At 34.2% G+C, this 13,756-nt stretch overlaps 1 protein-coding gene across 1 annotated transcript; it reads right to left on the bottom strand.

Annotated features, from left to right (window-relative positions):
• Window positions 1-47: 47 nt before the first annotated feature.
• On the bottom strand, window positions 48-12,585 carry LOC140050026 (uncharacterized). Its single transcript, XM_072095022.1, has 15 exons — window positions 12,456-12,585; window positions 11,866-12,248; window positions 11,208-11,300; window positions 10,773-10,895; window positions 10,157-10,273; window positions 9,359-9,505; window positions 8,989-9,114; window positions 6,395-6,538; window positions 5,913-6,161; window positions 4,830-5,003; window positions 4,364-4,489; window positions 3,445-3,624; window positions 2,821-3,007; window positions 998-1,251; window positions 48-800 (listed from the first exon to the last, which is right to left on the bottom strand). Exons 1-15 carry the CDS (start codon window positions 12,506-12,508, stop codon window positions 565-567), a joined length of 2,592 nt encoding a protein of 863 aa, XP_071951123.1. The 5' UTR covers window positions 12,509-12,585; the 3' UTR covers window positions 48-564.
• Between the last annotated feature and the right edge of the window lie 1,171 nt (window positions 12,586-13,756).

Genomic DNA, 13,756 nt, shown 5'->3' on the forward strand with positions numbered 1-13,756 from the left:
AACTTGTGCGTTATGTTGTATGATTATTTAAGTCATAAGCAATACAGTGTATTTAATCCGATATTTATTAGCAAATGTATCAAAATTAAAAATATTACAGCAGTAACAATGTAAACGGTTTCAACAAGTTACCTATTGTTTAAAAAAAAATTCAAACTAAAGCATTTTGTAAATACCACACCACACATAATTGTACACTGTATTTCGCTTTGAAACCAGACAACTGCGGGAGCTGTGGTTTCTATGCAGATTACAGTCAGTTGATAAACTAATATAATACGTACACAACATATTACCTATCTTTACTTAGTACTCGTACATAATTCATTCAATATTTTTGAACACGAAAAAGAGTGTACCTTATAGTACGACAGGAAAATGCATTATTATATATACAAACTTGACACATTAGGCGGCATATTTAAAATCACAGTTATGCTAAACGATTACACAAAATGACACCATAGGCCTACAGAATAAACAATTGCGGCAGCACGTTAGCTGAACGTACAATTATTTAAATAATAACACCAAAAAACACCACAACAGTTAAATCGACCAGATTTAAGGGAAGAATTCGCCAAATTCGCTTTGCCCGCTCGATTCATAGTCTGTAGGAAAGCAGTGAGGCTGACTTCCGCTCCAGTCGCCGCATGAATGGCACACACGTACAGGGCTTCCAGACCCTGCGTTATAATTACTATTACAGAAGAAAGTGACATTGCTTCCGTAAGAGAAATCAGTACCAATTCTAACTCCGTCTCCTATAAGACCTGGATCAGAACAATCTTGTGAGAAACCTGAAGAAAAAGACATATTAATATAATTATATTACTGCAGCTAAAACTGATGTTATTAATTCTTTGACCATAAAGGCAAAATCACCTTCCTAAATAATTGTATAAAGATCCATTTTACACACTTCCGATGTAAACTCTTCCTTACTTAACTTCCTCTCGTTCACCATAAAAAATGGAAGTGATGACTCTAAGCTTACCTTGGAGAACAAACTTTATGTCTTGGCAGGCAGAACTATCCAGTACCTCTCTGATGTTATTTTCGGAGAAAATGCTTCTGCCGGCTAAAGTAGCTGAACACCTTGAGTACTCCCCAGTGCCAACGACAAATTCTTGGCTCCCAGAGCAAGGTGCAGTCAGAACGATGTTACCGCCCTGTTTAAAATTGAAACACGTCTGACCATTCTCGTCCGTTTGTTTAGATTGTGTATACGCAAAATCCGTTCCCGAAAGACTGTAAATAAATGTTAAAATAAAAATATTATAATCGAATTCGACAGCTTCAATAGTATTAATGATTCATTCATTCATTCATTCATTTATTTATACAAAGCAAATTTCAAAATATGTTGACAAAGTATGAATCAAGTTAATATAAATGCATTGTATCTGGAGACAACACAAATAAGCTCAAAGAGCTTTACAACAGGTTCCACCAGGAAAAAAGTTGTATAAAAAAATGTTGATCAAATGTTCATAGACAGAGACAAACAGGGGTTACAGACGGTACATACACTACGCAAGAGACCAAGTATAGACAAAGACAAGACAAACAAACAAATAAATAAATAAGGGTAAAAGAGGTGTTTGAAATAGGTCAAAATTTGGGTGAAATATTAAGTTGGTTTGTATTTTGATATTAGGTATTTTTTGTATTTTGATTTAAATATGATGAAACTATAATCAAATAAAGACTTGTTAAGGGAGTTCCATAGTAAGGGGCCTGTGTGGATAATTGAATTTCTGGAAGAGTGTCGATTTAGGTTAGATTGGACGTATTTGTTTGAATTTCGGGTATTATATTTGTGAAGCTCGTTATTTTTTTGAAAAAATCTTTTTAAGGTATTAGGAAGTGTGTTATTGGAAAGTCGATACATGAAAAGGGCTGTCTGTAATTTGTTTATGTCAAAGATATTTAGGGTGTTTAGATCATGGAAAAGCAGTTTAGTATGTGAGAGATAATTTGATTGGGTACATATACGGACTGCTGCCTTCTTTTGGAGTTTGAATAGTCTGTCAAGTTTAGTTGTTTCAGTACTAAGCCATGGACAAAGAGTTTGATGCGTTGAATCTGTTGCTGCCCAGACAGTGTTACAATAGAAGAGGTGAGGCAAGATGAGTGTATTGTACAAAGAAGTGATGATTTTAGGAGGTAATGTAGATTTTAGTTTATTTAGTACACCAATGGTTTTGGAGATATTATTGGAGATTTTAGCTATATGAAGCTTCCAGTTTAATTTGTTGTCTATTTGAACACCAAGAAATGATGTGCTTTCAACTTGTTTGATAGGGGTGTGATCGATGTATATATTTGCATTCGGATTGTTATTAGTTTTTTTGTTAGTGGAGAAGTGAATGTAGTTTGTTTTACTGATGTTAAGGGATAACTTATTTAGTTTGAACCAGTTTGAAACATTGCTGATTTCATTGTTGAAGGTTCTTGTTAGAGTGTTGAAATCAGGATGGGAAAGGAAGATATTGGTATCATCAGCAAATTGAACATATGAAAAAGAGTTTGAAGCATGGATTAAGTCATTAACATAGATTAAGAAGAGAAGGGGGCCCAGAATGGATCTTTGAGGAACGCCGCATGTAACAGGAAGAAGTTCAGAAAAGTGGGAGTTATAGGAAGTAAATTGCGTTCTATTATTCAGGTAGTTCGTAAGAAGAGAAAGTGGTATGCCTCGGATGCCATAAAATGATCACTATTCACTGCCTCAATTGAACCAAATAAACACATAAATTGTGTAGGCCTACAAATAACTAACATATTGACACTCTCACAAAATTCATAAAAGCCTACGTGATCATGGTATTGCCGGCTGGGCTGATACAATCGGGATCGTTGCAGGCTCTGACGGTAACGCAATTGGAATCGGAAAAAACGCGATCAGCGTTCCACCATGTGAAATGCGTCGCATTGTAAACCCACACCGTGTCACCATGTACGTTGGTAGTAACTAAACCTTCACCGTCCTCGATCCAAAGGCCTAAAAAGAAATGGTAACGATTGATAATATATTGTCACTAACAAAACGTAGGTTAGGCACTAACTAAGCTCACTAGAGACGCAAAGTAACGCAATCTACGGAACGTAAGAAAATGCCTTCCAATCATTCTGTTTGCCCCCGCCAGCGTGAAATCATAGATAGATAGATAGATAGATAGATAGATAGATAGATAGATAGATAGATAGATAGATATCTCTTTTTCGTATCTATTTACAGCACTGTTGCGTCGTCGGTTCCCACTTGCGATTACGCAATACATCACTTTGCGTCGATACGTCGCTGCGTTACGTTGCGTTCTAGTTGGAACCACGCTTAAACAGACAATGATATTTATTATCTATTATTATTATCATTGAAAAATAATAATAATGTGATTTGTTAATCACTGAAAAAATGTATTCATTCAAGTTTCTTACCTTTTTGTTTATCATAAAAATAAGCGCCAATTTTTTCACCGACGTCTGGCGCATTTTCAACAGAATTCAGAGGAAACTCTAATGTAACCTGGCCAAGTAAAGCTACTTCCTGGCGTCCAGATTTGGCAATTACTGTAATTTCAGCCATTCCAAAACTTTCCAACGGCTGACGTTCATAACCTGTAAAAGTACAATAGTTATTTATATGACTTAACATTTTACTTGCGTAATAGAGGGAATCATGTAACGATGACGCCACTATCTTGTTGGGTACAAATTGGTTTTGTATTTGGTAGATTTTAAAAAGGAATAAGCATAAGGCCAAAATCATATATTATCTTGCACACAGTAAGCTAAGACTACACCAATTTATTGAACTCTAATGTACCGTATAGTAAGTTAAGTCAATTTAGAAAATTTAACCTCTCTCAAACTCTAATCAACCGCATAGTAAGTTAAGTAAATTTGAAAATGTAACTTCTCTCAAACTCTAATCAACCGCATAGTAAGTTAAGTAAATTTTAGAAAATTTAACTTCTCTCAAGTACAATCTACCGTATAGTAAGTTAAGTAAATTTTTAAAGTTTAACTTCTATCAAACTTTAATCAACCACATGGTAAGTTAAGTAAATTTTGAAAAAAACTTGTGTTTGAAATTATAAATACGTCAGAAACTAATAGCTTTTGCAATATAAATTAATTGCAGATGCTTGTTCGCGCCATTTCTGTCTATTTATAGTAGATACTAAAGCTTGGTTCCCACTAGAACGTAATGCAAGGACGTAAACGCAACGCAAGCGTTTTAACCAATGACAAGCGAAGTTATAGACGGTTAGCAATCACAAGCGAATAAGCCATCGCTTATGATTGGTCGCTAGTGGGAACCACGCTCAATACAATACTAGAATGTTCCACATACCTCTACCACTAACAATAGAAGCGCCAACAAGCTCAGGAGCTCGTGCCAGTATCAAAGGATCACTGATGTCTATGTGTCTCAAAGCCACCTCTATTACCTGTCCATCAAGATCGTCAGAAAGTGAGCCTGTAAAAGCAATTGGAAGATTATAATACGTTGAATACAGTAAACTATCCATAGGTTGATCGACATTTTCAAAATACCACTAGTTATGCGAAATTGATGATTTTTCGAAAAAAAATCCCCGTAGGCTACTATAAATGTTTCGAAAAATTACCAATTTTCTAGAAAAAAAATCACTGTAGGCTACAATAACAATGTTGGAAAATATCGATCTTGTTATTGTTTGACATAACTGGTTACCATGGCTCTATAAAAGGATGATAATATGCGTATGATCAAACTATTGAATTTTGAAAAGTCGATATTTTCCCAATTAAATCTATGAAAACGTATATTGACTTACCTGCAGGGAATGTCACAGCGTAACCGCCATCTTGACCAACAAAGCCCTCATCACCTCTTCCTGTTGAAGAGGGATTGAAATAGAACTCCATACGCTCCGATTCATCCTTGTTGTAAGTGAAATCCTTAGTCAGTGAAACAGATGTTCTATCCAATTCAAATTGAATGACATTTTCTGAGTAAAAATGACAAAATATTAATTAATTTAAGTGTAGAAAGAATTATTTTCTCAAATGTTTTCATTTTCATGCTGCTACTTTAGCCAGCTACGTCCCCAGAGGACTACTCATTCATAAGCAGCAGTTGTAGTACTAGAGGCCGACGTTTTTGTTTTTTTGTAAACGTCATGCTAAAATTACAAATCCCAAAGCAAAGCTGTCAGATAATCATTAAATTATTATTAAAACAGTCTATTAAAGTTTGTTTGTAATGGGATACGTCACACTTGAAGTATCTAGGCTTGATGAAGACTTGACTTTAGCAATAGAATAAACTATAGTGACAGAAATCGAGTATGTTCCATTTCAAAGTAGGAATTCTTGTTGTATTTTACTTCAAATACAAGTTATTAACTTCGCTAAAAAATAATATTTATTTACGTATAAAAAGAGAAAAGAAACGTTTAATTATAACCCAAAAACAAAAAGTTTTTTTTTTTTCAGGTAAATAATTGTTTAGTTAACGTGAATAACTATTATGTGACACTAAAATGACACTTTCAAAAACAAATTTGAAATAAAAAATATTTTTCAGAGGGACAATATATATCTTTAAACTGTTACGTCAATAAGCGATCAGCGTTTTTTGTAAGAAATATTTCTGGCTTTTCACTTCTCCCTAGTGCAAGCAACCGCAGCCCGTTATAACAGTACATGCGCAGTTAAGAAGACGTTTATTTTGTAACATTGTGGACGGTACACGCGCTGTCGGCAAGAGACAATGGATAATTGATCTCAGATTGATTGTACTGTGATTGGCTGTACTATACTGCGTTTAGAAACGAGGTGAATATTATTAGGACCAGATTTGTCTTCTTGTTGTGCTATAAACTATACATCATAAATACATCTCGTTAACCACTTACTTCCTGGAACAACGCTATATGTTTTTGAGGTGTCTAAGTATCCCTTCTTGGACACTGCAACAATGAACGCTTCACCAGTGGGAACGTTGAGTTCTGCAAATCCTTCATCATTTGTTGGTCTTTTGTCGAATTCTTCAGTGACGATTGATGCGTTATCACTCATTGTAAAGATATTAACGGTTGCCGCCTCTACTGGAACCCCAGGTTGCTTCTCATCTTCTACTACAACTATTAACTTCTTCTCTACCTCTGGAAAAGTAAAGGGAATTTAGCGTTACGCAAGACATTCACGATGTTAATAAAATCTAACATATATCATTCAATAGCTCTTACGAGATACTCTGCGCCCCGTACTCAGATTGTTGATATTAAATAATATGGTTTTCTTTTTCCCTTATCAAATTCTTTAAATGATGAGAATTATGGGTGGAGTTGCATATTCTTTTAACGTAAAAATTGTTTATGCCTTGACAATTGCTTACTTATACAAGTGATACCATCTCCAACATAACCAACTGGACAGGTTCTGCATACGAATAATTTTGCCAAAGGATCTTCTGGGTTTGGACCAATATCTATGCATTCAACTCCGATAAAGCAAGGATTGTTATCACAAGTTCTTTCATCTAAAGTATAATCATAAATACACAGATAAATACACATTTTCACCGCCAATACTGCAACCACCATATCAACATTATAATCATTAACAACATTAACGTCATCATTAACCACATTAACGTCATCATTAACCACATTAACGTCATCATTAACGTCATCATTAACCACATTAACGTCATCATTAATCACAATATTCAGAAATCTGAAATCTGGTGCTAGCAGCGGTTTCGATGACATTAAACCAGATATTATCAAATCTGTTGGGGAATTAATAGCATCTCCACTTGTTCATATTTTCAATTTATCACTAGCTACCGGTATTGTCCCGGAGAAGCTGAAAATTGCCAAGATAATTCCCGTCTTTAAACATGGTGAGACTGATAAATTTAGCAATTATAGGCCCATCTCGGTACTGCCCGTTTTCTCCAAAGTTTTAGAACGTATAATTCATAAAAGACTCTATAATTATTTTTCTCGATTTAACTTATTGCAAGAGAACCAATTTGGTTTCCGCCCAAATATGTCTACTGAAATGGCTGTTCTACAAGCATATGATAACATAATCTCTGAATTAGATAAGAAAAAGCATGTTCTTGGGATATTTCTGGACCTTTCAAAGGCCTTTGACACCGTCAATCACGACATTCTCCTGTCGAAACTACAGCATTATGGTATACGTGGTGTTGCCTTTGATTGGTTCAGAAGTTACCTGACGGATAGAAAGCAATATATCTCTTTTAATTATCATAGTTCTTCTTCTTTAAACATTTGTTGTGGTGTTCCACAGGGCTCAATTTTAGGCCCGCTACTCTTTATTATTTACATTAATGATTTAGCAAACATCTGTAAACATTCCAATCTTATTTTATATGCAGATGACACTAACCTTTTAATTTCAGATAATGTTTTAATGTTTGGTTTAATGTTAATTCCGATCTCTCGACTATCTCGAGTTGGTTTAAAGCAAATAAGTTATCGCTTAATGCTAATAAAACTAATTATATGATTTTTAAGAACAGATATAGTAACCGTGTTTACAATGACCTTAACATTTTCATTGATAATAATAACATCTCTCGTGTAACTAGTTGTAAATTTCTTGGTGTAATAATGGACGAATGCTTAACCTGGAATCAACATACAATCCATATTGCAAACTTAGTTTCAAAATATTCTGGTATTCTTTTTAGGCTAAAACCAATTTTACATGTCAATGTTCTATCATCCTTATACAAGACTCTAGTCCTTCCTCATATTCAATACTGCAGCTTGATTTGGGCTGACCACAATAACTGTCGCCTTGAAACTGTTTATCGCAAACAAAAGCGCATAATGCGTTTATGCACAAATTCTCAATTCCTTGAGCATTCACCACCATTATTTGCTAGTCTTAACAACTTAACTGTGTATGATATTCATAAGATATCAAAAGGTGTTTTCATGTACAAATTTAAGAATAATTTATTACCAGCTAACTTTTCTAATTATTTTGTTAAAGTAAACTCAGTTCATAATTATGGCATCAGGTCCTTTGATACTTATCGTCCTTATAATTTTGTTACCGATATGGGTAGAAACACTATCAGAGGACATGGTCCAATTTTATGGAACAGTATTGATGCTTCTATTCGTAATTCATCATCTGTCAAAGTATTTAAAAAGTTGTATAAAAATAATTTGCTCTTAACTTATCAATGAGTGTTACAAATATGTTTACATGTACATTGTTCTTTTGCTTTTTTGATTTTATCGCACTATCTTTGAGTTCATATGCCAACATGTTTAGCTAGTATTGTCTCGTCCTGTGCTTCAATTATGTTTGTATCATGTCTTAATTATTTTGTTAAGGTGGCCAAATACTGTATGAGCTTTGCTCTTTTTTGGTCATCCTTCCATTTTTGCTATATATTCATGACACTTGTTTTATTGGAAAATAAAAACCGAATCTGAATCTGAAACATTAACATCATCATTAACCACATTAACGTCATCATTAACCACATTAACGTCATCATTAACCACATTAACGTCATCATTAACCACATTAACGTCATCATTAACCACATTAACGTCATCATTAACCACATTAACGTCATCATTAACCACATTAACGTCATCATTAACCACATTAACGTCATCATTAACCACATTAACGTCATCATTAACCACATTAACGTCATCATTAACAACAGTAACGTCATCCATCATTAACCACATCAACGTCATCATCAACATCATAATAACCATACCACCATCACTATTACATTTAGTTCGTTATCATAATCATCACATTCATATTAAATTTTTCAAAAATTGTTATTTGTATAAAATACAGAAAAATCATCCTCGTCGAAATCAGTGTTATCATTTAATCAGCGTCATTATCTCATTGTCACTAATCATAACAGCTAGTGCTTATTGCAAAAAAACCCCAAAAACCTTCGAATATACGTACCTATCTTAGTACACTGTACACCATCACCGGTGTACCCAGTTTTGCACCTGCAGCCATAGCCTGGGTCTAGGTTAATACAGTCTGCATTGGCGTTACAATTGTTAGGATAATCACATTCATTTCGATCTATAAAGTAAATAAATCAATACTTGTAGAATTTCTTGGAAAATTAAATAAATAATTCACTTTTCAATGATGAATAAATTTAATTGCGATATCGAGAAAAAATCACAACAAGCTATTCAATCGCAACGTCAATGATTTTACAATCCCAATCAATGCATTATCCGAACTGTCGCTTCTGATTGGGCAAACCGCTTGCGTTGCGTCTGCAGTGGGAACCAAGCTTGAATGCGCATTATATACGTACCTCTACATACGAGTTGTTTCTTGCCATCAATTACGTCATAGTTGAAACTAAGACCTTCAGGGCATGAACAGAAAAAGTTACCGAATGTGTTCCTACAGACACGATCGGCAGCACAGTTGTCCAGCTGCTCTTTGCATTCATCAATATCTGAAATTGTCGAAGAAAAGTATATATATGAAACCTAAAATAACAATAGGTGTGGGGAATCTTGTCCAAAATAGATAAATTTGTGTCCAAAATAGGGAAATATTTTGTCCAGAATAACGACAAAAACGATAGGTGGCGCTATATCGTGTCCAAAATAGGGAAGCTGTCCAATAATATAGAGAAATCCGATTTGTCCAAAATGGAGAAGTGTCCTAAATAGAGAAGTCTTCACGTCTTCAGTAAGTATTCGGAATTTTAGAAATAGAAATGGATCATGATGGTATAAAACCACATCAATTATTATTATTGTCATTTATTCTTTATACTGGTAGGGCCCAGTGTATATACGATGGGTCTGTTGTGTGTAAACTAGTACACAGGGGTAACTCCCTACTCGTCTCGAAAGATGTACTAGGTTCTTTAAAGTGCACATGAGCCAGATATGTACACTGAACCTACGGTTTATAGTCCTTATCCGAGAAGATTTGTTCTACCACAGAACCATGGTCCGAGTGAGCCTCGAACCCTTGCCGATGCTATGGCTACGTAATTACGGTTCCACTGTCTTAACCGCTCAGTCACTCACTCACTACAATATGAATGTATAGAAAGCCCCATGAGCTCATCGCCTCTCCCTTCCCCGTTACTTACCAATGCAAGAGAGACCATTTGGAGCTAGTCTGAGACCGTCGGGACAGATGCACCGGAAACCATTGTCGTACTGCTCACAACCAACAACGCACCTGTAAGCATCACATCGGTTATCTCCTATTTATTCAAAAAGCATAAATAAAATCATAATTTTATAAGTAAAGCTCGGTCAAACTAGTTTGACAAAAAGAGTGTGATTTGCCAAATATGGCAGTGATATGCCCAAATAGGCACCACTAGCTCTTTTTTAGATATGTAATAAGTGAATGTTTTAAGGTTTTTTATTCATATGTTTTTAATTTTATGGTACGATATCTAATTTTAATAAGATGTTTCTATTTTTATAGCAATTTAAACAAATTTTTAGTCATTTGTAATACAATTCATTTCAGTCCTTGACTGTCGTTTTGTAATATATTTTTATATACCGAATAAATTTAAAAAAAAAAAAAAAATATGTAGTGATATGACATCATCATGTCCATATATGGGCACATCACGTTTTGTTCTCACATAAAGTTTAATAGTGTAGACATAACCTTAGAATGATCAGTATAGATAGAAGTGCTTATAAACCATGAAATATGGTAGTGATATGATATGTTGTGGATCTTACTTGAGCAGGTGTACTGATCTTGTTGAAGAACATATCCATGGTCACAGTAACACTTGTAGCTACCAAGTGTATTCATACAACGTTGGGTACAACGCCATGGCATATCACCACATTCATTGTAATCTATTGTAACAAAAACACAAAAATGTTCAATTTCTATTTATTTAATATACAATAACATAGTTAGTTAGGTAACATATAAACTTGTGTACAGTATATATAAGCCTATAAAATGACGGAAAAACAATCTGTGACATGGGGGCGGGGGTGCGGTGGTCAGATATGTCAGAAAGACTTTAAGTTCGACCCATTCCAATATATAAAATATATAACATTAAATACTAGTATACGAAAACAATTACATGAACTAATAAAATAAAAACAAAGCTTTCTTTTAAAACCTGTTACATGAATGGAGCAAAGTTTTAAACTTACCTTGATTGCAGATGGGACCTGTGAACCCTTTGTCGCACTGGCATTTGTTTGGACCCACACACTTGCCGTGGACACATTCCTGCTCACAGATAGCTGTGGTTGAAACAAAAAGCAAGACAAAGTGTTACTGGAAGTACGGGGCGCCGTTTGAGACAATTATATTTTATGGTAACAAAAACAGCCTGTCTGAACATCGTAGCAGGAATAATTCTGTTCAAACTTTAATTTTACACAGACAGATAGAAAGCTAACTAATCTAGTTACTTCTGGTTATTATAGTATGTACTGTATACGAGTTATGAAACCATGTATTGCGTAATCCTGGAGGATGTGCGCCTCCGTAAAACATTCATGTTCAAGGTCAAAATGTGTTCATAACACAAAACATCACGACGGAAGCTGCCATGGTCTGATCTTTCCTTTTAAACAAAGGATTCTTTAAAAAAATACTTCTTACAACGTGTTAAATACATCAACTTTATGCTACGTATTTTAGGTACAAAATCTGTTTTTAGATTGCTTTACTGCTAACAATCTAACTGCTAAAAAAAAAAAATCAACATTTAGTAATTTCTATCAATGGTCCAATATTAAACAAAGAAACATAATATTTTTGATACCAAATATGTAAGGTATCTTGTTCTGTTTCTATACTTACGAATACATTGACCTCCTACTCTTTTCCATCCGTAACAACAATCTCGTTTTGAATGAATTCCATATTTACAAAGAACATTATTGATAGATGGTTTTGATTGTTTAGTAACCTTATCTGGTCTTTTGGCGGAAGCCTCTGTAACGAAAGCTTGCCCTCCAACATTGAATGTACCGCTACCGGCTGCACCCGATGGTTTCTTTGTCGGGGCTGCTTCTGTTACCTCGTCGTGGCTCATTACCCCGAACCCTCCTGATGGTCTCTTTGGTGGTGGGGCCTTAGTAGTAAGTTCAATCTCATCGTGGCTAACTATCCCAAACCCTCCTGATGGCTTATCTGGTTTTGCTGGTGCTTCAGTAACTTTAGCTGAACCAGAAACTCCAAATCTAAAGGTAGATAATTATTACCAACACATTAAAATCAATATAAATTGTAGATAATTGTTTACACATTTTCTATATATACTGACATTGCATTTTATAGACAGAGCAATTTGCTTTACGAAAACTTAAATAAATGTTTAAAAAAAAAACTATATGAGACCAACTATAAACGCATCGATAATTATTTTAAAAAGGTGTGTTTATACTTACTGAGCCAACGAAATTTGGAAAGAAACTGCAAATATGAATAACTTAAACCACATCTTGACGAGGAAAGTGTAAAGATTCCTAAAATACGTCTTTCGGTTTTCTACCCAGCTGCGGATGTGTCGGACAACCCGATAGTTTTACCATGTATTTATCACTTACATGGCCACAGGAAACTCCTTAACCAATCAGACAGCAGATAATTACAATTGGTTTACCAAATGTTCGTGAAGTGATAAGATTACTTTGTTTTACCTGAGCGTCTTTAAAGTTTCTTAAACGGACTGATTTTTTAAAACTTTTATCAAACATTTGTATTGAAACTAAATGTGTATGTTCTCTATTTGAACTACCTTTACATAGTCCATGGATACTTTTATTAACATAAGGACTGGTGCATTTTTCTAAGTAAATCAAGGGAAGCCTGATACAGACATAACATGCATGCCGCGTCATCCTGATTGGACATTAAGCCGTAGTACAGTAGTTCATGTGTTCATTGTTAATTTATCTATTATACATAATTCGAATTCGAATGTTTTCAATATATGAAAAAAACCACGAAAATCATGATATTTATTATTAATGATTTACTTGTAAAGTTTTACTATTATCATTGAACTTACGATTCCCATTAAAGACCCACGTATGACCTTTGTTATTATTCCAGCAGCTGTCGCTTCTTTTAAAGTTGCAACGACAAGATAACAGACAAAGTTTTTTTGTATATTTTTAATAGAATTGTATAGTTAACGTAGGGCGAACAAAGACGTTTTAAACGACAGTAAACTTTAACGATTAACGTCTTGTCCTTATATCTCCGTGGCTCTATTGTTTAAACTACAGCTGCTGCTAATTATTATGCCTATCAGCCTATTACAATACTTAGATATATTGCAATATACATGTTAATAAGTATGTTTAATGCGCTAATTATTGTAATATTTATGTAACTAGGAATCATATTCGATGTACTGAATCAATGATATCTTTACTTTGATTTATATTGATTGTTTCCGTTATATATAACTTATATAATTCGTAATTTTGTATATATTTTCTTAATTTGTTGAATTGTTCAACTTAAATTTTTGTTTTATAAAATTGCAATAAAGTTTTTATCTATCTATTGATCATACATGGCGTACATGTTTCATACATTTTATTTACATACTATTCTGTAGCGTGTTTCATACAAAGTTCAGATAGTTTAATAGTTTCGAGGCTATCCGGAGATAGTCCTTGTCTTTGTACCCATATTAAAACTAGGTACTTATTTCCCCCTGAGTGCTATATTAAAAAGG

Source organism: Antedon mediterranea, chromosome 5, assembly GCF_964355755.1.
Source record: "Antedon mediterranea chromosome 5, ecAntMedi1.1, whole genome shotgun sequence".
In the NCBI taxonomy this organism is placed as follows: Eukaryota; Metazoa; Echinodermata; class Crinoidea; order Comatulida; family Antedonidae; genus Antedon; species Antedon mediterranea.